We start from the raw sequence: 25448 nt of genomic DNA, 5'->3' as shown, positions 1-25448 counted from the left end.
TTCCCGAGAGTGGAGCAGGGTTGTTTTTCTAAACTCTGAGTACATTCTGAAGAAGGGATAGTTGCATGAGAGTGCAAGACTTTTCTATCAGAGGGTGGTCTATCTAATACACCTTCCCCATCTCCATTTTTAAGCGCATCAATCAACAGGATTCAAAAACTTAAATCTGTTTTAACACACTGTTTTTCGTTCCTCTTTATGATATGATTTAAAGTCTTCATATTGCAGAAAATAAGGTTTCACCTTGGGTAAAATTCTTAGTCATCTCATGGCCACGTATAGAAAAGTTGTTTTCTTCATACCATACAACAATCTCGCATTCTTTTCAGCAAAGTTACTGGGTTAAATCATTGCTTTTTCCTCACAGTATTACATTTATTATTTTTGTTCTTACCACAAGTTTTACCAGGTTCTAAAAAAGTTAATTGTAGAAAGTGCTGATTGAGACTTAGAAGTAGAGATTGAAATTCTGCATGTTAAATATCTTACAGGTACTTCCTGTATGGCTCACAAGCAGTCCAAGTGCAGATTTCATGTTAGCCATATGTTGTATGATCAGCAGAGGGACTCTGCTGGCACAGCAGTTGCAGGTTCATCCAAATCTCTGTTTATAGGAGGATGAGAGCCAATTGGAACTTCAGAGGCTCCCATCCTCACACAGTCTAATGGTATCTCTGGGGAAATGCTGCCGTATCCTGCCCATTAACTACTCCTTATGTTTCTCTTCTTGGGTTTGTGGGACTCTTGGCCAGAAGAGTTTGCTGTGTGACTCACACCAGGAAGGATGACCACCTTGGAGTACTCATATCATCCTGGCTGAAACTATGCTGCCCTTTGCCACATCCCGCTTCTATTCTTTGTTTCTCCAAACTGCTGTATCACATCCAAAACAAGGCTTTCAGGCTCTGAGACACAAACCAGCATGTGTAGAAAAAGTAAAAAATGTCTCTCCAAACTAAAGTGGTTTTATTAAGCCTACTGAAGCCTCAAAGACTTAAGATGCACCGATACAACAGGTTCCAATGCTGCTAATCTACTTTTTGGTTTTTTTGGATCTGCGTTTTCTGATTTTTCTAGCTTTTTTTGGAATTGCCTTTTGACCCTTATCTTCCCCCAGATTTTTCACAGGTAAGGGATGAAAATGTTAAAGTGGACTTTCTCATTATTTGCAATAGCATATTCCAAAGTCTGTAACAATTTAGGCATGTTGTACAGATCAGTAGCTTTTAATAAAGAATTATCAGACAAGGCACATACAGTCTTGTTTTCATCTACATGCAACTGTTTACAGACAGATTACAGGGACTAGGTGAAGTAGACTTACAGATACTTCATTTTCACAACCTCTATTCTGCAATTCCTGTCCACCTTTACAGGTAGGACACATGGCATGTAAGCCTCCTTGCTATTAACGACATTACAAAAGTATTCCATAAGAATATTTATGTAAGATAATGACATCCATCCCAACAGTTGTTTAGCAGTTTATTTGTGCACTTCTTTGTAATGTTCTTCATCTCAAACACACTGAACAGCTAAGGTTACATCTTTGGTTAGTACACTACTTTAATGGCTTATTTTAATCACCACACAAGTGGATTCAGTGGAAGTTTTGCTTGACTGGGGATATATTACTAATGGCATATTGAATTTAAAAGCAATTCTATTATTGATGAAAAGTGGAATACTTTTAACACAAATTAAAAGAGATGATATGGAGGTCAGGACATAATAAACTAGAGCAAAATCACAGCTAGTGAAATGTTTAGTGGGCTACAATAACGGAACTTTTAATGTCTGTATATATATGCTTAAATTATGGAATTATTAATGAAATGTTAAGGCTGGTATCTTTAATATTTTTATGGATTTGGATGGCTAAGTACAATAAATCAGTTTCACATTTTGTCTTTTTTCTTCTCCTTAGGCAATCCTTTAGCGGTGCTATTAATATTTGTACTATTAATATTTTTATGCCTGAGCATGTCTCTTGTTTCATGACAAAACACAAATCAGAAGTTCACTGGATTATAGGGTGTAGGAGGACCACCCTGCAGCATTCAAGGGAGGAAATGAAGAGAGGAGTGATTCTGCTGCTCTGCTAATGTTCCTTCATATAGTATATGAAACTCCTTCTTACCTTGAATTTCTTAGGTAAATTAAGAGCTGCTATTTATACATTGCTCAGTTTGTGCAGTGTATAAATGGATAATTAATGTTCTAAGGTGACTCCTATGCATGTTTTAAGAACAGATATTTTATTCACTTGTTCAAATAATAAAAGTTGCCATAAAACAGGGGAAGATATGCCTTTAATCTCTGGGCCACAGAAAATAATGATTAATGATAAATCGGGCATACATGAGTAATAAATTACCCCAGCCAAGAGAAAAACAGCAAAAAGAAAAATCTTTGCAATGTTTTGGTACATAATGTCCCATTGACTGACCCTGTGTAAATGCTCACAGCAGTCATTTCAGCGTTCCATTAACATGCTCTCAGTATAGCTCCACTTTGGATAAGTATTGGACATGAAATAGAGTGTGTGTTGCAGAAGGACGTTCTGGTGGTCAGTTAGGAGGCAGCCCTCTGCCTTTTACACTAAATAAGTAGCTATAAAAATACTGCCATATGCATCAAACATGGCTTGTGGGAATCAGTATGACTGATTTATCCCTTACCACAATTTGCTATCAGAAATGCTGCAAATGACATGTTTGTGATTATTCCTTTTTTCTTATTATTTAGCAATTACTATTGCTAAATAGTAATACTTTAGCAAAGAATTCAGTGCAATAAAGGCATATGAGTAGATCTGCAGATCAGCACCAGTTTCTGAGACCTCTCCATTTACAATATTTCCAGCTCAGAGGCGTTTACTCTGGATGATGCTTAACTCTGGACTCTTGATCCAATGCCCCAACCACATTCATGGTTCAAAGCTATGGATTTGGACCCTTTGTCTCCAAGAGCAGCTGAAACATGTTTATGTGCACCTAACTTGAGTTCCAGGTTGGCAGCCTGGTTTGTCCACACCAACACAGTGCTGCAAACCAAACCAATGCATGGCCAGGGACAATAACCAGAACCATCCCAAAATGGTCAAAGCCATGCTTGTGACACATCACCACAGGACTAATAGAGAAGTGGCTGTTGAGAACTAGAAAAGCTGAAGGACACTGGAATTAGCAATTGCTTAGAAACTGGAATCTGGAAATATATTACTCACTGGAAGTGATGTACTCAGGAGCCTTCCCAGGACTAAGTGGCACTGCCTCTTCATAATAGCCTTCAGGAAGGGAAGATGTTGGTAATGGTGGAGGCCCATTATCTGGTGGCTAAATGAAGAAAAAAAAAAAAGAAAAGAAAAAGTGATTACAGACCAACAAACTGTTAAATTAAACATGGTCAGAACATCTGTTCATGATAAGTGCTAATATTACCAGCGTTATAAACCTAATGGTTGCTCTTGTGACTGTTTCTTTTGCTAACTGTCTCTGAAGGCAAGACTCTGAAGGGGTGAATTAGACATCCTTTGAATAAAGTGTGTTTTGCAGGGTAACATTTTTTAGAAGGGAAAGAAGCCTAAACCTCAATTTCCTCATAACTTGTTATAATTAAATAATAATAAGTTAAGGATGAGATCTGAAGCAATGAAGTGACTTAATTATGCTTCATACTATGATACATTTAAAAATGTAGTATTATTGTCAAAATAATTCTCTATTGAAGAACTAGAAATCTAAAGGGTCTATGTAGGAAAAAAGATTTCTGTGCATAGAGCATTTTACAATGTTAAGGCTTATGTATAAGTATTTTACACCTAAAATTATTTATATTACAGCAGCAAATAACAGTTTGGTTGGGCAGTTTATTAAAGTTAAATAGCCTGGGCTGGCAGAGATCAAGGACAGATAATTTAGACCATATTTTCATGATCATTTTGGTTTTCAACAGCAAATCAATTCTTAATATAGACATTAATTTTAAAAATGCTATTTCTACATAGTGAAAACTGAGCTAGAACCAATGAAAAGTTTGGAACATCAAGAAACTATTATATGATAAAATAAATATTTCAAATACCAGGTCAAATTCTAAAATGTTTATTTTCTAAATATAAACCTGTTTTAAATTTAAAACTGACTGACTGCTGGTATGTTGATATAGTAACAAAGTAAATTTAGTACTCCGTGACTTCTTCCATATGACTTTGCTGTTCTATTTCCTTAACAAGTACCAAAACAACTGTATTTTATAGAACTCATTCATATTTGCCACAGGTTTTTAGTTCCATATTTTCATATTACAGAAAATACTGAAGTCTTTTTCCAGCATAAGTGGTTTACTGTGCGATTGCAAAAATAAAACTCATAAGCAGAGTCTCATTTCTGCAGTAATATTTTTTTCAATACATCTTTCTCTTTTTTTCTCGTCATGAAAGAGATGTAACAGCGTTTGGCTGCATTGGACTGATCCAGTCTAAAGTCGGAAAATGAGCAGAGATACTGAAGTAAGAAACTAGCCAGGGCTTTGCTCACGGTCAGATACAGATAATTCTGGACTGCAATTCAGGTGGGCTGAACAGTCCAGCAGAGGCATAGAGCCTTCTTCCACATAATACAGGTGAAGCCAGAGTGACTATATTCCTCTTTTGCTATAGACCTAAAGTTACCAAAAAGGAACTTGAGCTTTATTAAAATGTGGCATTAGCTGTAATGGAATTACTTCTGTGGGCACTTTTAGGGCTGAATTCATCTTTGCATATTTCAAAGGTAGACATCTCCAAATTTCATTACTGATTACGAACCTAAGAAAGACCATAATTCTTAACAACATCAGCAAGACAAGTCCCACCTTTAGGGTGCTCTGTAGTTAAACTCATATCCAGTAGGTTATTCCACCTTTCAGGTAAGTGCTTGTGTATCCCCAATGTGCAGGAAGGCAAGGAGCTAGTGTCTAAACCTGCACTTCAGATCATCCAGCACTGACTTCCCTTTGTGTACTAAGTAAAATCAGAAACTTCCTCATGAACAATGAAACAAATCATGACTGAATACAGAAATTCTTGGTCAGACTGCGAATTACACTAATATTACTTCTATATCAAATGATATAGCCAACTTCATATGTCACACTCAATTACAGCTAAGAGATGACAAATACTGTTATCTGCAATGTGTACCAAACGAGTTTTCCTCACAGACCAGTTTTACCAGGTGAATTATCTCTCAAAGAATCAAAATAATGAAAAAAAAAGACTTTTAGTGTAGTGTCCCTGTAATTCTGCTGAAAAAGTCTTCACATTGCAAATCTGCACAACATCCCAAAATAAATGAATCATTCAAGGATAGCTGCTGCTGTGAAACAGGTGTAAGGAACACAAAAAATACTACTATTGGAAAATTGTCAGCAATTACTACTTTTACCCTACACACCTGCACACATCAGCTCTGTGTATCCTGCACAGCTAGACACAATATGGGGAGCTGCCCTCAAAGAGTTTGTATTTTCTCCCTTTATGTAGGTGGGCAGAGTCTTGCTCAAGTGAGCTGGGGACAAGGATGGTTCCTGGGGCAGTGCTGATTCATACCACCCCTTTCATTAAACAGACATATTAATACCTCGGTCTAGCCTTAGACTATTTTTCCAGCCAGGTGTATATACAATATATGAAATTCCTATCATTATTAAACCTAACTCACCCAGGAAATACCCATCCCAAGAGTCATTCCAATTTTGACTTGACAGTACTGGGGTTTCAAAGCAATCTTTTATCCAGAAACAAATAAAAGTTCCAATAAAGATTGGGAGTAGGAGGGGGAAATCCTTGTTTTTAGACAAAATGTTATTCAGAAAGAAAGAAAAAAAGGAAATGAAACACAAATGGTGCTTGTCTGAATTCGACCTTGCTGGAGCACCAGTTACTTCATACAGCTGGGGCAGGCTGGACTGTGCAGCCAACATCAACACAGATGGAATCCATTGCTGAATTAACTGGGCCCTCCTCTCTGAAATGCATTTTGCAGTGCTTGCCATAAAAAAGTTGAAAACAATTATTTTATATTTTAAAAAATTATTAGAAGAACAGAAACACCAAACATTAAATACTTTCTGATTAAAGCAAGGCTGCTTTAATATTGAAAGAAAATCCAGCTGATTAAATACAGAACACAAATATCTCACTCAAAATCTCTACCATAAACAACTACATCTGTTGGGAGCTATGGAATATGTAAGAGTTTGAGCATCAAGAAATGTAAAAAGTACATCTGAGCATTCTGGTATTACTTACTAATATTTACAGTGCTATGGTTTTCTTAGTATTGCTTGTTGTATTGTTTAATTCATTCAACTTGGCAAATTTTTAGTGGAAGAATTTTGATGAAGTTATGAATTATGAACTGAAATAATTCTTTATTCAATAACTTCTCATTAGTTTGTCTGAAAAATAAAAAAGGACATGAAACCCACAAAACTATTTACATATTCTATAAAAGGATTAAATCTCAAAAAAACCCTAGAACATGTGTAGTTTGAGTGGTATCAGGAGGAAAGTCCTGGCAACCTGCAAAAAGGCATTAGCACAAATGCTAAGACTGGATTCGTGCATGGGATGCCCAATTCCAGTTTACAGGAGGGATTATTGTGAGAAACACACAAATATAAGAAGCAATATTTACTTGGATAATAATACTCATTATTCTACCGGACACTATGAAACAGATTCAGTGGAAATATTAATTTTGGCATATTACTGTCTTCCCTTCCACTTGCCCCTCTGTGTTCCACAAATAAGCTGTTTCTTTCTCTTAGGAGATAAATTACTTTAATTCCCCCTTCTGTCCAGGGATATCAAGCAAGATAGGCAGTAACTTTTTTTTAGGGATAGTCTAGCTAATATCTGCTGACTATATGGAAGTATACAGTGTGGAAAGCAGTATGAAAGACAGAGGAAAATAAATGTCATCGTATAGGGGCCTGAGGATATAAAATCACTTTACACCCCAGTGAAGACTTACACTCTGCAGGAAATAGAAAGAAACACCTCCCTTTATGCAATGATTTAGGACGTGGAGATTTCCAGTGCAAAGCAGTGACTTTAGCAGAAACTGTCAGTACGCTCGTGCTGCAGGCGAAGGCTGCCAGCAATTCAAGGGCCATGCTTGCATGTGTGTTATTAGATCAACCACCAATTCAGATCCAGCCGGACTATGAAGCCAGCTGCTACGTAAGCCCTCAACACTGAAAGCAGCAACATGAGACTGGAAAAGTGGTCACACACGGGTGATGCATAATAAAGCTATTCAGAAGCCAGCAGGCAAATGTGGGCTGTCAAGAAGAAACCTTGACACATGCACATGCCATTTGCTTTGGAGAAACTTAGACCTAACCTCTGTACAACCTCACTGTCTCCTCAGCCTGGAGGAGAAAGAGTGCTCACACACTTATGATCCTTCTCTCCACATGTAAAATAATGGATGTCCAGAAAGCAAGATTAATAATAAAATCTGAGCATCAATACAACTGGCAAAATTACTGACTGCAGATTTCAACTAGGCTTTGTCATCCTGCTGTGAAAGCTGGAAATTGGGCCTTAGTACTTGCCATGGACTCGGTATGAAAGCAATTAGATAAAACTCAGAATTGCTCAGGCAGTAAATGGAAGTCACCATTTATTGCCAGCAGTTGAGGACCTGAATGGATCTTTGATTTATTCAGGACAAAAGCGCTGACTATATGGGGTGTTAAGACCATATAGAACTGTGCAGGAGAGAAATACTAGCCTGAGGGTAGACAAGCAGAAGCTGAGAAGAATTCTTCATTTGACCTCAGCTCTGTATTCTAAGGTTATTAATTTCTCAGCTTGTCAGCCAAACTCTACAAAACCAGACACCAAATAATGTGAAAAAAGTCGAAGAACTTCTCCTCTTCTGAGTATATCTGACAGAAGACAGCAAACCAGCCAGCCAGACACCAAACTCAGCTTTTTTTAATCAGAGTAACCCTATCAGTCCCACCATGAGGTGGGTAACACAGCTGCATGATAAGCTATTGGTACAGTCCCACCCCATCACCACTGAGTGTACCCCTCCAATTACAGTACATGCCTCTGGGACACCAGTGCTACCAGGAAAAAAACTAAAGGAATTGGCCAAGAAATCAGCAGGCAGTCAGACACGATGGGAGGCCCAGCACCCCACAACAATCCTACAAAGAGCTGGATGGGTAACCCATTAGCTCCTGCTGCAGTGCTGAGCAGATGAAGGCAAGGAGGAAATGCGAGCGGAAGGGATTACGAGGTAGAGGATGAGTGTAAGCACAAGCAAAGGTTTTCCTTAGCTTTTCCTGGACAATGACTTGAGCAAGCTTAAGACTAAGATCAAAAGGAAGTACTTCGTATGCTGTCCTCCTGGGAGTGGAGGCATATCTGACTCAGGGGTGAATGGCTAATTAAAGGTATCGCTGGAAAAGTGCTTAGCATGTAGAGTATAGTGACCATAAACAGATCACAGCCTCACACAGAACAGCCTGATGATGGGAAAGAGATCTGAACAGACTTGCTCGAATTTAAAAAATGACTCAGGGCATACTATGGCTCTACAGCTTCATCAGAAGATTGTCTAGAGATCATTTACACAGTAACCTCACCAAGAACTAAGTCAACATTTCACAACACATCTGATTTCTTATTAGATAACTCAATAACCCCTTGACTTAAGCAACAGGAAGGTAAAGATGGCAGTGAAGAGGACCAAATGTAAATAGTAAGAAACCCACATAGTATATCGAAAAGCATTTCAGTCCTACTCTAAACCTCACCTGAGTTCATCCGTTTTAAATACAAATTCTAGTTAAAGGCAGTAAGGAACAGCTCATTCTGGCTGCTTAGACATGATGAAAGCTTTGAAATATGTTGATGTTCCATTGTTAAAAAGGCATACTGTAAGTGAACTCAGAAGGAAATTACCTTAACTAAAACTTCTGATACCATTTGCAAATGTGAAATAAATGATACAATAATGTACCAGCCCCACCCAGGGGAAATGGAAATGGCGACTACAGGGTCCTGCAAGACAACACAACAAAGAGGCTGCAAACATTTCTTTATCTTTATTCCTTATGTAATCAGAAATGATAATTGAAAGTATTTCACACAGTATGCCCAGGTGGCCAAGAAGGCCAATAGCATCCTGGTTTGTATCAGAAATAGTGTGTTCAGCAGGAAGAGGACAATTATCACCCCCTGTTTTTGGCACTGGTAAGGCCACACCTCAAATCCTGTGTTCAGTTCTGGGCCTCTCACTACAAGACAGACATTGAGGTGCTGGAGTGGGTCCAGAAAAGGGCAATGGAGCTGGTGAAGGGTCTGGAGCACAACAGCTGAGGGCCCTGGGGGGGTTTAGTCTGGAGAAGAGAAGGCTCAGGAAGGACTTTCCTGTCAGGGTGGTGAGGCACTGGAATGGGTTGCCCAGGGAGGTTGTGAATGCTCCATCCCTGGCAGTGTTCAAGGCCAGGCTGGAAGAAGCCTTGGGTGACATGGTTTAGTGTGAGGTGTCCCTGCCCATGGCAGGGGGGTTGGAACTGGATGATCTTAAGGTCCTTTCCAACCCTAACGATTCTATGATTCTATGATTTTCTTTAAAGATGAACAGAGAATAATAACAACTGCTTTTCAGTGTTAGAAGGAAAAACAAGATGAAATAAAGGTTCATAAGTACCTGCCTAGCACATGAACCCTTGCTTTAGTTATGGCACTAGCCTCATTGCACATTTTAGAAGAAGCTTAAAGATTGGAACTTTTTTTGGTTCTCGTTCAAAGAATGATTAACGTAACTGGTGATATATTACCTCAAAAATACTTTTGATTTCTGGATGTTTTTTTTTCTTCTCCAAGGGGACAGCATTTTCTAATATCTAAGAGTATACCAGGCAGCCAGATAAAGGGAGGCTGTCAAATCACTTCTCTGCAATAAGAAACCCATATATATGAAACACTCCTACAGACTGACTGTGTATGTTGCAGGACCTACCCTCTGATTTATATCTACAGGGGTTCTGGCACCTTGCTGGACACTTGTTGTGGTTAAATAATTATTAAATTGACAATATTCCAGGAAAAACAGAACGTATACTCAATTTTACTGTGAAAATCATGAAAAATAGCTAAGTGTGCTGTTTGTATTTGATTTTGTTGGACTGCAGAGTGCACTGAAATCACCGTCAGATGCAATATGACAACCAAATGCTTGGAGGCTGGAAGTATTCTGTCACTGTCATGCTGGGGATAATTCGTGCCAGTAATCCTCAGGCGCATCTGAGCAGCAGGACACACCGGATGTTATCCTACAGCCTCAATGGAAAACATATTTCAAGGCAACTTGATGATAGCACAGTGATGAGATCCCAGGTGTTAAACCACCAGCAGCACTTAGAGGTACACACAGAGCCTTGGCTCTGTTATTCCACCAAACTCATCATCTACCGCTGCTACTTACCTGTCAAGAGCAAGGAAATATCATAACAGTACCTGATGATGCAGAGATGGAGAAAGCAAGGTAAAAGACACAAGCCCTCTCAGTAAAGTAGAGTCAAGAGGGGAGAACCAATATGATTACTTTAAACAGGGTGATCTCCTCTGCTGCGGAGCTAGGCAAAGCTTCCCTAGCTGCTGGCATTGTATGCATGCTAACAAGCACATCCTAACACCCAAGCAAATGGCCTTTCAGTTCTGCAGCAGGACTCCCAAGCTGCCCTTACACTCACATTCTTTATCTGCAGCTTTTACTTTGCCAGCCATCTGAAGCAGCTGTATGCAAAAGCTAAAGCAAGTGAGGATTTGTGCTTTCTAAGCCTGACAGAAAGTCTGGTAGCCCAGATGTAGGCAAGGGAATGCACACAGAAAGAGAATTACTAAGAGAATGTGTACATAGTGATTAACTCTATTCAGGTAAAGTACACACGAGGTTCAAATTTGTCCCTCAATTTTAAGACCTGGTCTAAAGCCCACTGAGTCCAGGAAAACTCTCCAGGCTTTAATATGTTTTAATAACTGGATACTTCGTTTAAACTATTAACAGCATGTTTCTAAATCAAATTAAGTTTACACTCTTTGTTCATGGGCTGATGAATAACAAAACTGATACAAGATTTGGCCTGAGCAAATATGCAGGTCTATTTACAGATTTACAAAGGAAACCTTGCACAGCACCTGCCCACACATACTTCTGTCTCCTGGCACTGCTTTAAGGGGTATTGAATTCCTTCCCACCCATGCATCTTTACATAAGTAAAAGCTTAAACATCAATTCAAACTAAACACGTTTGAATACAGAATCCCTTGAGTGCCATAAAGGGAAACAGTGGCGTAAATGAAACTTTAACTTTCATCATACTCAATAACAGCGCATAGTGCATTTAAAGTTATTGATTCCCACTTCCAGTAAATTCTTATGTTCCACCAGCCCACTGTGTTTCTGCTGGAGGCGGAGACCACCATGTTATTCAGCAAGTGGGAAATGTTTCTGTCCTGAATGGCTGGGAAAAAGAGATACCATACAACATGACTTCCAACTTGCTGTGTGAAGAAGGGCAACCAGGAGCAGAATTTCCTGTCCTTTAGTAGGCCTAGGAGATTTCTTTTACTCGACTACGAAAGCATGGTCTATGAAAAGTGGCTAGGAAAGGTAGTTCAGTATTTCTGTCACAGAAGCATTAATGGAAGGCAAAATTATATCTTGGCCACTGTCACTGATGCCTCAGCCTGATGTAAAAAGGAAGACAATATGAAAGTCTCTGATCATACTAATAATTGAGGGGCTAATAAAGAAGCATCTAATAGGGAAAGGTTTCAAATAAACAGCTAATGATCAATTCCATTAGTTCAACGTGACTTCAGGAGGAGTTTTTAAACAGCCAGACTGTGGTTTGAGCTTGCCCCTGTGTTCAAAAGTCAAAAAGCTGATGGTTTTGTCCTTCCTTTCTGACTCCACCTGATTTTTAGCAGGACAGCAGGAGCCCGTCATCTTTTTCACAAATTACAATGTGCTACCATCTTAAAATAGATCATAACCTGTATTTGGATACTGCAAGTCAATGAGAGCCCTGGGGCATTCCGTGGCTGATCTCAAAGTGACACTGACACCAGAAAGGGAGGTGGAAACCGCCACTGCCTGGCAGCAGAAAAAGGAATTGCAGAAAAACTGGCAAAAATCAGCTTCCACCACTATGGAAAAAACAGGTCAGCTTGGTGACTTCACTGAAAGTGTCCACAGTGCTACAGGCAGGTCAGAGGGGATGGCGATGCTCAAGCTCCACTTTGCCAGCCTCAATATGGGAAGATGGTGCTCCAGATCAACCAGCTCTGTGTCAACTTCCACGGTAATTCCCACTGGATCTCAGAGAAGTATTTTTATCACTCAAAAAACAAACTGAACTACTGCAAAAACCAGTGTTGACCTGCTGGACCTAATTCATATTTCACACTATGCAGCTGTACCAACTTTAAGGGAATTTACACATTAGTTTATGAGAAAGGAAAAGTAGGTCAGTTGTCTTTATAAAAACAACTTGAATCTTCAGAGCTAATTTATTAAACTGAACCTACATAAACATGAAAGAAGGAGAATCTCAACTGGCTTCAGTTTATGAAGCCAGCACCTAAAGTCTACATTTCAAAGGCATGTGCATTTTGCATAATTTTCCTGCCTCTCATCAACCTGTTCCCTTGTAATTTATGCTATATGCATCTTGAATTAAAGAAAAATAATTATTTTCAGGCACTGTTAAACATGAAATGAATTCTCCAGGTTTCACTGCATATTAATAAGACCACTTTTGCATTCAAACCTATGCATAATTATTTTAATGAATCCTTTTTAGTTGAATTTTGCTACAGTATATATACCAGGTCTCGATATGAATGTTTCTAACACAACATTCTCTTCCTATGACAATTGCAGCATATCAAAAATCATGTTCAGGTCACAAACCAAAAGCTGACAGTGCCAAGGGATAAACTATAATTAAGGTATCCTACATAAAACATATTTGTTGGGTTTTTTTACTTTGTTCTGCAATACTGTCCTGGGTTCAGCAGTAGCAGTCATGTTTTTCCTTTGTGTTAGCTGGTGCAGTGCTGTGTTTTGACTTCCAGCCTGGGAACAGTGTTGGTGAAGCCGATGTTTTCGGTTGTTGCTAAGTGATGTTTACCCTGACCAAGGACTCTGTGAGGCTCATGCTCTGCCAGGGAGGAGGGGAAGCCGTGAGGAAGCAGAGATGGGGCGCCTGACCCGGGCTAGCCAGGGAGGTATTCCATACCACAGCACGTCATGGCCGGGGTGGGGGGTAACTGGGAGTTACCCAGAAGGACACGGGCTTCCGGGTGGAACTCGTTTTCTTGGCTGGTGGTATCGTATTCTCTTCCCTTGTTATTTTCCCTTATCATTGTTGTAGTTGATAGTAGCGGTGATTTGTGTTGTACATTGGTTGCTGGACTCTTCTTGTCTCAACCCGTAGGAGTTGCACTCTTTCGATCCTCCTCCTTGTTCCTCCAGGAGCGGGGAAGGGGAGAGCCCCGGTGGGGGGGGACACGGACCTCGATTGTTGTCAGCTCAGCACCACTCACTGGGAGTGAGTGAACAAGTTACCTGACTGGGTTTAAACCACGACAAATACACAGCACTATTCACCACCAGTTAACGGTAATTACAAAACTATTATGAAAGGCTGGCCAAGAGTTTGGTCTGATAAATTAATTCTTATGCTCATAAGCTGCTACTGGCTTATATAAGATATATATATCTCTTAGAACTGGGCAGAAATGGGATAACAGAGTAAGACACTAAAATGAAGCAGAATGTCAGCCATTCAGTTCTGCCCCTGTAAGCTGCAGCTGTACTTCTTGACTCAGCCAATGAACGTGAGCCACCATGGACTGTCTTTGTCACCATGCCTAAAATTTCCCACAGATGAATAAAAATATGGATAATTTTCAGTATTAGGGCTAAGACTGTGTCCACCTTTCAACGGGTCAACCCATGATTTGCTTCTGCTTCTCTAAGAAAAAGCTGAAAATGTTTTCTTCAAATCATCTGTGAAGTCAGTAATAGAGGAACATTAAAATATGTTTATAGTTTATTTTATAACAAGACAGCTGTTCCCAGCTGGACGGATTGAATTACAGATCTCAATCGGTATCTTTGATATAAACATCTCCAAGAACATGCCCTTCTACTTGTTCTGCAGGGAATTTCCTACCCAGAGACTGAGCACAGAAGGGTACTAAAGACTTGGAATTCTTAAAAAAAAAGAAGTATTATTCCTTCATTTTGAAACTCTAAGCCTTCCTTTTCCGGCTATCAAGAGGGAATCTTTTCATAATGCTTACTCCAGGAAAAACTGATCATTAAAATCATAAGAAACTGACTGGGACCTCTGGGCTAGGCCAACCTCCACCACAAGGCAGGTCAACCTTTGAAGTTAATCTTAAATTGCTCAGATTTTTGCCAATTGAACTTTGAAAATTGCCAAAGATTGTGTTCCCACAGCCTTTGCAGGTGATCTGTTCCCAAGCTTATTTCACCATAGGGCCTTTTTTGCCTTCTCTTCTGCAAATTGAACCTGGTTCCCTTAAGCAGAGTGGAAAATGATAGGAATAAGAATTTCCCTGGACCTGCAGGCTCCTTCCCCTTGTAACAACTTGTTGTTGCTTATCACAAATATATTCTCTCTTACAAATATATTTATATATTTAGATTAACACTCACCAGCCACTGCTGAGGTATTTCTGGCAGAGGCATTTGAGGAGGCGCCGGCAAACTGTTGGTGACTTCTTGCTTCTGTACATGTTCTTTTATTTCTAAACCTGTAGAAGAGCAACAGACATCACTTAACACATTGGTGGATGCAAACAGGACATTTTTTCCACATGTGGACACCATGTCTGACTGTCACACACCAAAATCTGGCATGCAGTGCTGCTCATAGCCTACCTCCCAAGTGTGGTGATTGAGGCAGGACTGGAAGAATGCTGGGAATTCAGGAATTTAATCAAGCAGAACAAACACATACTTGCTGTATATGATAATGACATATATGCTATTTGGATCAACAAATACCAGACACAGAAAAAATATGCAGGAAATCATTCTGAACTGCCTATCCATCTGGAACTGAAAGATTTAAACAGCTAAAATTCAAACATGTTGCCAGGCATCTACCATATAGATAAAACCATTTATGGAGGTAAGATGTGAACACACTTGTGAACACCCTAATGGCATTGTACAGTGAACAAAACAGTCAGCCTATGGGCAGTATGTGGCTGGTTGCCTTTTACCAGAGGAGACAAGCAACAGTTGCTCCCATGGCACATTTTGGATGGGCAAAGCCATCAAGCAGGAGTTCAAAACCACCTTTCATGCCAACAGAGTGGGAAAAAGGGCAGAAGAAGAGACCCTGCCTGCCTGCCTTCCTGACAGCAACTGTGACAGCTATATGGCCAAGCCCACAGTGCCCATGTTCCCTGGGCACGATCCTGTTGCCACAACCATCTCTGATCATGAAGCCACGATGCAAGTCTGCACAAGTCCTGGGAGATGCAGTACGGTGTGACATGCCAACCCGCAGCACGCTGTTGCTGGCGGGAACACTTCCCTAAACAACTCACCATTAACTCATCCCTCATTTCTTAAAAGTAATCCATAGCTTTCCAGGTGAATTTGAAGAGGTAACAGGAAGCTAACACAAAAGCTGCTTTGAGGGTCCTTTGTATCACTGTTACATTGCCCTCCCTGGGGAAAAAAGGAGTCACCCACTCATTCTGACGTTTTGGCACACTAATTTGCATCACAGTTGAACTCACTTCATAGGAACATGATGTTTATTTTTCTAAATATTAAAAGGGAGATTAAGATACATCTCCCTAATGTTCTGGCAAAAAATTCAGTCAATGGATTGTACCCTGCTAACCCCTAGACTGAATTTAGCTCCTAGTGTTTAGTTTAGGTTTTAAAATATATATTTACATAGTCAAATGGATGTCCTTTGGTCAAGATCATATAATTCTTGAAAATGCAATCAATGATTAAATGTTTCTTGTCATAATACACCAGTCCCACTGGCTGTGAAGTCATGGATTGAAAACCAACACTGATAAAATAAACTGCCTCCAAGGGCTACAGATTCTCATTTCTTCTTACAAATCAAAAGGAGGATTAGTCCTGGGAAACATTGCAATCTTTTTTTTTTTTTTCCTTTTTTCCCAGTATAACTTTCACTTGTTCCTCTTTAAGTAGGATGAATCCATATAATGACTGCTATCCATATCCAAGTCTCACATGCTTTACATAGCAACCAAAAGTCAAATATGAAGGAAACTAGTTTTCACCCAGTTTTAAACTATGTGCATTTAAGCAAGAACCTGCTCTAACACTGATTTTCTTATACCAGGTTACACAGCAAAGTGAGCACTATAGATTTACAGCATCAGGTCCCTTTAAGGAAAACATGCAGTCATATTAAATGACTAAATCTAGCAACATTTCCTACTCCAAAATAAACTATTTGTGTCTTTGTTTTTAGAAGAAAGTCTAAGTTTCAGAAGGAAATGCCAAGTGTTTTCTTCAGACCTATAATCCATTGGGCATGCCAAGACTCAGGAAGAAAAATAAAGTTTATAATTTTGCCAACTATTCAGAGTAACCACTGATTTGGACATGGGGCATGTTGAGGCCAGGCATCTATGACCTGAAGAACACATGTGCCTGGCCTAGTTCTCTGTGCTCAAAAGATATTAAATGAAGAAAACAATGTGTGTTTGAGAAGTGGAACAAAACAAGGCAAAAGATTTCTGAAGAATTCCCCAAGTAAGACATTACTGACTTATAAGTATTTTACAAAAAAAAAAAACAACAAAACCAGACCATTATAGTAATTTCCACACCTTTACAAAGAAAAACATAATTGTCCATTTCCAGATGTTATGAAGAGCCCAGCCAGTTCCCAGTTGCGCAGATCCTCCATTACCATTCCCCACGGTCTGCTCCAGCAATCGAAATATTCTGCTGGATTCACAAAGCTGATTTTTGCCAATGCATATGAAGAGCGTGAACTCAGCACAGTCCTCAGGCCTCTTAAACTGTGCCAGCGACCCAAAAGTTCTTGTGGAGTTAGTTATGTGGGTGGAGTAAAACAGTGTTTTGCAAAACAGACTCTGAATGACAGTTCAACTTAGTTACAGAGTACTGTGGGTTTATGCATCGTTTATTGCTTTTGATTTTAATGAAGAGATGAATAGTTTCAAAGGGATGGGAGTACTGAATGTTATAACTGATAAAAAAAGCAGCAGGGTCAGATCCAGTAAAGTACATGACTCCCTGGGTAGTTTCACACACACTTGAATTCAGCACGGGAAGGCAGAGCTCTCAAGAAGGCATTTCCTCTCCTTCCCTGCCTTGTTCCTGTCCCTGCACTAACCTCTCCTTCATGCCAGCATAAGCATGCATGTAGCCTCAGGTTGAACCAGACCAGGGATGTGACACCGGTTAGAACTAAACCAGCAGAAAACCAAAAAAAGCAAATAATGCTTGTGCTAGCAGAAGGGAAGATGCAATCCATGATGAGCAAGAATGAGTAGCCTGGGGAGAGAAACAGAACGCTTTCTTTTATAGGCCATGCTGGCTTAAACACTATTTAAATTGCAGTTCCATAAACTAGAGTTTACAGACATATAAAGCATAGTCCTATGACCTCTTGCTTAACTGAACTATGGGATTTCCTTGAATTAATTCTTGTTTGAATGAGAGCATATCTTTTAGCAAAATATTCCATTTTGATGAAACGCCAGCAGTGGCATGCAGAGCTTACAAAGTTCTTCCATGAGTTCATAGCTTCAGTGCTCAAAACATGTGCTTTATTTCCACTTTGAAACAAACATTCAGCCATTGCACTTACTGCTGTAAGTCTAAGAGCTCCTTTTCTACATCAAGATTAATTATGATGTCTCATTTAGGTAATTTGAATGCATATTTCTGGATCCTTCAAACACTTTTATGACTTTTCTTTGAAATGTCTAAATTTTATCTCCTTGAATATAGACACTAGAAGTAGGTAAAATGTTCCAGCAACAACTGCACTGAGCTAAACCCTACCACTTAATAGACAGATCATCTATGGATCTTGCTAATGGATGGATCCTATAATAGGATGCAGTGGATCTTGTTATATATCCCTAATAGGCTTTAAAACCAGAATGGTAGGTTCTGAAAGACACAAAGCTATGGACCTTGGGTCTTTTTATCCTTGGCCACATCTGGATTCATAAACTAAACACGCCTGAAGGTGCTCTGGTATGGAGAAATTTCTCCACCACCCAAAATCTCTCACCCCCCAAAACAAAGGTGGAGGGTGATAATTTTGAACTGTTTGTTGGGAACAGATCTTTGGCCATGCTAACTCACACATCATGCCTAGGAACAGATGGAGGAGACAAGTCAGCTCAGGCCAAATCCATTCCAAGGACCACTCCATAATTTACCAGCATAATTGAGTTCTAAGGTTCAGAAACATACCCAGCACTGCTGAATTTACTACTGGACCTGTAGCTCTAGCTGTAGAGCTGCAACATTATCCACAGTCCAGAAGGAAAGGATATGACAACCCTTCCCTGAGTATGCAAAGTTGTCCACAGAGCGTCACTGGACTTCTAGAGGAAGCCTAACGTTTTTCTTAATAAATCTAGTTGAAAAGATTACAAGGAGAACATGCAGTGTCAGGTCAGAATTACTGAGGTTATTTTGAACTGTAAAATAAAGCTGTTTCTAAACACAGCAAATTGCAGGTTCTCATTTACAGATTTTGGTTTGGGGGGCTTTGTTATATTTTGATCGGCTTTTGGAGCATGAAGCCTCCTTCCACAATATGCAAAATCAGTACCTGCTTCCTTCTCTCAGTAGTAAAGTAAAAATAGAGATGGGTCTTTAAGAATGTCAAAACAGAAAGGAGGACAACCGTTATTTTCAAGGTAATCTTCTTGGACTTGAATCCTGTGGCAAAGTGATTACTGAAGGGGGAAACACTGCATCAAACAAAACCATAGCTTTTTAGGACTGGAGAAGAAACAAATCATGAGAAATGCAGCTGCTCACAATGTGGCATCTTTCTTCAACACACTCCGGTATTTTTCAAACAGCTAAACACTGAGGGTTTACACTGACAGTATTTCTGTCAGTGTCAACTATAGGGGAGACAGTGTTCTTATAACCCTGATGCCACTTTCATACTGAAAGGTGTTTTAAGGAAACATAAAAGTACTGCTAGAAAAAATACTGAGGAATAATCTTCACATAAGCTGCATAGAAAGGTCACTGTACACACTGAATCATTTATAGAGCATTCAGTTCCATAATCTTCATGGAGACAAAAGTGATTGTGCAATCAAAATGGTTTTAGATGGGAAGAAAAGGGGGAAAGTGTATATACCTCTAATTGCAGAACACAAACCAAACATATTGGGAACCTTAATATCAAGCCTTTTGATGGATTTGGGTCATTTGACAGAGATGCAGCGTGCAGCGCCACACATCTACAGAACGGTATTGTGGCCAGCACTTCCTGATACAGTATAAATTTTCCATCAAAACTCATAAATAGCATTGTTGCCACAAATAAAATGAAGTAACCACTCTCAGCAGAAGTGAACCATGTAGCACATAATTTTGTGGCTGGATTCACCCGTGTGCACCCAAGATACTTCCAGTATGCCTTGTGCTATATTTTACTGCTGAGCATGAAGGAAACTGTTCAGGAAAGTTACACTTTGGCTTCACCCTGTCTTTCTGCCTTGCTTTGATTTGTGGCTTGTCTTTAGCCCTTAAACTTATGTCATTTATTCTGTGCATTCTGCAAGCAAGAACACCCTCCCTTGACACTGACCTTTTGATGACTGTATCCTCAGGAGAATGTTCGTTATTACTGCCTTCTTCTCCCTGACAGTAGAAGTTAGATATTCATGGTCCAGAAGTTCAAGAAACAGGCGCAGCTCGACTATTAACTCTTCCATGGCTGAAAGACAAAGAAAGAAAATTACTTTTTCTAAAAAGCCCCATTAGAAAAAAAAAGAATTAACTCTCATTTATTTGCATTCATAGTGATTTTCTAGTATTTCTTAAAAAATGTACAGTTCTCCCTGCTGGAAATGGACTATTACTATAGTAAACCCAAGAGAATAGCCCATTAGTGAGCACTACTGTCATTAGTAGTAGTTACCTCAAAATTGGTGCAGAAAAGACAGTTCTTTTCACATACCACATCATCAAGCCAGGACTAGACAAAAGTGAGTGCAGGAGTAGTGGCTATCTGCTTTTTTATCAGTGCCACTCGGGTTCCTCTCTCATTAACAAATAATTTGTAACTGCAGAACAGGTTTGGTAAAGCTTCTAGACACACAGATATTTTCATAAATCTTCAGGGAAAGTCTCTCTTTGCCTCATCTTACTGTTCTGTTTGCTGTGGTAAAAAAAGAGTAGGTATTCCTTTTTTACAGTGATTTGTCTTTCTTATAATTTCCAAAGACAAGCTCCCAACCCACCACATAACTTCTTGCTACTCCCCAGATTCCTGATGATGCACTTCATATTTCATCCTATTATTATAGCTCTTGAGGATTTCCAAGTCATTCCTAGAAAAAAAATTACATTCCTTCTCTGTATTCCAAATGTCTTTCAAATTTTAATCAACAAACTTTATTGATATACAGCACATTTCTACTTTTTCCTTTCCAATTAGGCAAATTCTTGTATTGTCTTAATAACTGCAGTAGCTCAGACCATACTTATAAACACATTTGTTACAGCTTAATCATACGATACCTATGCAGCAGGTTTATGAGAAGCCCATGGCATTGAACCTCATTGTCATGCTTCTGTTTTCTCATTATTCTGAGATTCTCTGGTCCCTTTGCTTAAGTGGGCTTGTTAGTTCTGTTTTCATCTCGGATAGAACAGTTCACATTTCCATACTTTCTGTACCTGATGACATTATCCTCATAAAAAGATGAGGAGAAACACCCATTTAATTTCAAAGCCACACCTAGGATCAATGTTAGCCCTATCCTCATTCAAAATGCCTCTACTTACTTTTTTCTCTACTTAATCATACTTGTTTTGATAGTCTTTTCAAGGCCTAGCAGGGTGACTGCTGCTAAGCCTCTTCAGACCTCAACAAATTACATTCTTTGCTTCTTACTCCCTTACCAGCTCCTCCCTACTCCTAAAACACTTTCTGATACAGTTGTTTACCCAAGTGAACCTGGAATTCTTCCTTTCGTTCCCAAAAACATGTCTGATGTTTAAACAACCCTTGGTAAAGATGTATTTGTTTTATCCTGTACTTGAAGACAGCACCATTCAAGGAAACATGTAGATGTCAGCTACAGGCCCCTTCTTGTCTCCAGTGGATGAAGATTTTCCCATTTATTTGTGGATTGTACCTGCAAGTACACTCAGGCTGCTCTGGGAAACCCAACATACACCTAGCAGGGCAGAGAAGACGTGCCACCTTGCAATATCAGGGCATGATAACATCTTAACAAAGAAACCCCTGAAGAAGCACATTTGGGCTTTCTGAAAGACACCATTAATTTTTACATATATATCCATCCTGCCCAAGATTTTTCTTGGTGAATATGTTATTCTATTCAACTGAGCAGTAGCGCTGCCATTATCTAAACTGACCACAGTTTCAAGAAGTATGTTTCTTAAAGATTTTTAAAATACATAGGCAGAAAGAGGGTATCCAAAATGACAACAAAACTGTCAACATCACTTCATAATGTAGCTCATGAAACACAACCCGCGGCTAAAGGTAAGCTAAAGGTAATTTTTTTTGCCATCACACTTGTAGCTGTCTGTCTTAGAAGTCTGTCAGAAAACCAAAGTATTTCACAACAATCCTATTACTTCAGCATTGTTCACATTATGGAGCAACCACATATTTAGCTCCAGCATACAGCTTTCTGAAGCAAAAAGGTATGGATTCAGATTTGCGAAGTGGTGAGTGATCACAAGGCTCAAGGAAAAAAAAAGAAGGAGGACTTATGACCAAAAAACCCCGTAATACCAATTTTTTTTAAAATGAAACCCTTTAGAAACTAGATGTATATTTCAGTAAGTCTATAGTGGTCTCTTGGTTTTAAGCGTGCTTTGAATATAAGATGTATTACTATTGTTATGAGTTTTATTTTAATTATGGAATTATTTATTATATTTATTGCAATATCTATTATAATACATACATCTCAAAAGCTATTATTACCTAGAAAAAAAGCTATTATTACTGTAGAATCTAGGCAGTCATTGTGAAATCTAATCAGTATACAGTACAAGAAATGTTTATTTTTCAAGTAATTCTACAGCCATATAAATTACTGTCAGTAATTGCATGCATTACTGCACTAAAATTCCTTTGCAATGGCATGTTTTCTGGATTATTTAAGGCAAGGGACTGTAAGTAGGCTGAAAGTGAGCTCTCCCTTCTCCTTTTAACCAAAGTATACCCTGTGCCACAATAGCTCCATTTCTTTGATGAGAACCTTCACTTCTGGGAAGGAAGAGAGAAAAAGATGAAAGCCTCAGATACCATTGAGGTGCACAGTGTAATAACTTTTCAGTTATTAAAAATTATAAGATCCTTGTGTTTAGGCATTTATAATCTAACATAAACACACAGATTGTAAAATAAGAAGCGAAAACAGCAATAAGGAGTTAGTTATAAGGTGAAGAGACAAGGAAGCAAGAGAAGAGGAGATAGGAAACTGCTGCTGGAGAGACTTCTGGGAGCTGGCATCAGCCCAGATCTCTCCTGAGACTTCATCCCATAAATGTGTGGCCCTCCTCTATGTCTTTGGAGGAAATCTGCATTGCAGTCACTGGTGACCACATCCCATTGACCTACGATGACTAAGCCACCTAAGTTACTGGAACCAGTTTAACTGCCCCCAGCAGAGGATTTGAAAACAAGCCTTGGTTAGAACTTGTGACAGCAGTGAGAAAATGCTCAAAACATCTCAAAACCACTGCCTTCGTAACACAGTCACTGTAACTGCATTTACATTTGGCCTGTTGTCCAGCACTGTGGTTCAAGTATCTGATGCATCATAAAGAAATACAGAGCATGAGAAAACTTACTCTTCCTGACATAGTAAGCTTGCAAGTATATGACACAGACTTCAAGCAAGCATTCGTAAATGCTAGTTTAAAACTTTAGTATGATAACAGAATAAAATTGTCAGCAGGTGTTGTAAAATACTGGTTATGGACACTTAGACACTGCTTCTCTTATTTTTCCACCAGAATTAAACTGGGGTTTCTTTGCTAGAGATAATAGTATCCATCACAAACATCAAAGTGTGAAGGGAGAGAATTCTGAATTTAACTCTGTATATACGCAGTATCAAACATGCAAAAATGAAGAAGGAAAACACTGTTCAGAGCTAGTGAAAAACATTCTTCAACGTCAGGTTGGATGGAGTCTTGGGTGACATGGTTTACTGCGAGGTGTCCCTGCCCATGGCAGGCGGGTTGGAACTGGATGACCTTGGGTTCCTTTCCAACGCAAACCATTCTATGATTCTATGATTCTTCCCATGTATCTGAAAAGTGCAGATTGGAAAGGACCCTGAAGATCATCTCATTCCAATCCCCCTCCCACAGGCAGGGACACCTTCTACTAGACCAGGTTGCTCCAAGCCCTGTCCAATCTGGCCTTGAACACTGCCAGGGATGGAGCAGCCACAGCTTCTCTGGGCAACCTGTGCCAGTGTCTCACCATCCTCACAGTAAAGAATTTCTTCCTAATATCTAATCTAAGATTCCCCTATTCCAGTTAAAGCCATTACCGATTGTCTTTTCACTACATGCCTTTGTAAAATGCCACTCTCCTCTCTGAAAATACCGCCATAGAGTGCATTCAAAGTATTTAAAAGAAGGAACTAAAAACACTTTTGCTCTAAGACGGTAACAACTGAACTTGCATGTACTCGGGGATAAAACAAGTTTTCCCGTTGTCAATCTTTGGCTTATTTTCTGAATTAAAGAATCTTTTTTTCTCCTTCCTAGAACTGTAATGATATGCTCACAAAAAGTAATGGATCTGAATAATAGAAAATCCACATAATGCATATTTTCAGTAAGCATTCATTACATCTGAAATGGAGACTAAAAATGAGAGGGTGATGCAAGTCCCAAAGAAAAACATACTCCTCCAGTGAGAGATTACCCTTGGAAATCTGACATCACCACAAAATAAGAATAATAATCAGAAGGCTCTCAAAAAGGGGCTAATTTATCTGACAGTTTTGGCTATATTCTCATTGCCAAAGGAATGACTTGTAAGTGGCAGGTGGTGAAAAGCAGGGTGGAGCCCAGGCATGGTAATCACAACAGTAAGCAGATTTTAGCTGGACTGAGGAGCAAAATCACATTCCACATTAAATGATGAGAAGTTCATTCTATGCTCGACAGGAATTATAGGCCCCTAATGGGCTGCTGCAATTGCCATGCACAAATAAAAAAACAATGATACATCCAGAAGGGTTTCCAAGACTAGCTCTCTAGAGTTTTAAAGTTTTTCAAATGACAGCACATAAAAACTACATATACAAGCCAGCAACAGAATACACCAAGGTAAAAATAATCAGAGGAAGGCAATTACATCACACTATAGTTTTTGTTCCAAACCAGAACTAAAATCAGCTGGGACTGAAAGAGCATGATGATGCAATGATTCCAGATCTACATTTATGGGTACTAGCCTATAACCATTTTTTTAAAGAATATAAAGTTTTCATTTCCAATTGATTTAAAAAAACCCATAGGAGCAACGCTATATCGCACACATGATTCCAAGGTTGGTTAAAGACGAAAAAACAAGGATGAGCTTATTAAAAGAATGGTGAGATTGGTTTTTTGGTCACTCATGGCAACTGCAGTATCTCTTAACCTTGCCATATGACAAACGACCTGAAAGTGCTTTCCAGTTGACTAACATATGCTGAAGAAGTTTTAAAGAAAAAGAAATACAAATCCAGAAAGGATAACAAGAGGTATTTTTATGAATTATTGTCTTGTCCACACAATACAAACCCACACAAAGAAAATACTCTTCCATGCTTGCCTGTCAATTATAAATGCATGTACACAAATATGTCAGTATGCAAATCTATCATAGAAATATGAATTAAGATTGAGCTTCTAATTTTTAGATCTTCTTGATCAGTTCCTTGCACATTGCTGAATCAAGTTTCAATGGCTTTGTATCCTCTGTTCTCTGTCTAGTTTGTCATTTACAGATGTTAAAAAACAGAACAGACCACATCAATGAGATCCACCAGAAGAAATCACCTAATGTGACTTTCTGTAGAATACAGGCCAGAGACTTACATCTAGCTA

General features: G+C 39.2%; 1 protein-coding gene across 3 annotated transcripts in view; it reads right to left on the bottom strand.

The window, feature by feature from the left end:
• The window catches only part of AFAP1 (actin filament associated protein 1), a 120440-nt gene that overhangs the window by 46497 nt on the left and 48495 nt on the right, over positions 1-25448 (bottom strand). For all 3 annotated transcript variants that reach the window (XM_061468411.1, XM_061468429.1, XM_061468420.1), the window contains exons 2-4: positions 19936-20064; positions 14769-14866; positions 3230-3338 (exon numbers count right to left, since the gene is read on the bottom strand). In XM_061468411.1, coding sequence (XP_061324395.1) covers positions 3230-3338; positions 14769-14866; positions 19936-20062 — 334 coding nt within the window. In that variant the 5' untranslated portion in view covers positions 20063-20064. The remainder of the gene's footprint in view (positions 1-3229; positions 3339-14768; positions 14867-19935; positions 20065-25448) is intronic.

Source organism: Pezoporus flaviventris, unplaced genomic scaffold (assembly GCF_033815535.1).
Source record: "Pezoporus flaviventris isolate CSIRO_AGI_PZ_B2104156 unplaced genomic scaffold, CSIRO_AGI_Pfla_v1 ptg000002l, whole genome shotgun sequence".
NCBI lineage: Eukaryota > Metazoa > Chordata > Aves > Psittaciformes > Psittacidae > Pezoporus > Pezoporus flaviventris.
Note: the sequence above shows the minus strand (reverse complement) of the source record. Positions and strands in the feature narration are given on the sequence as shown.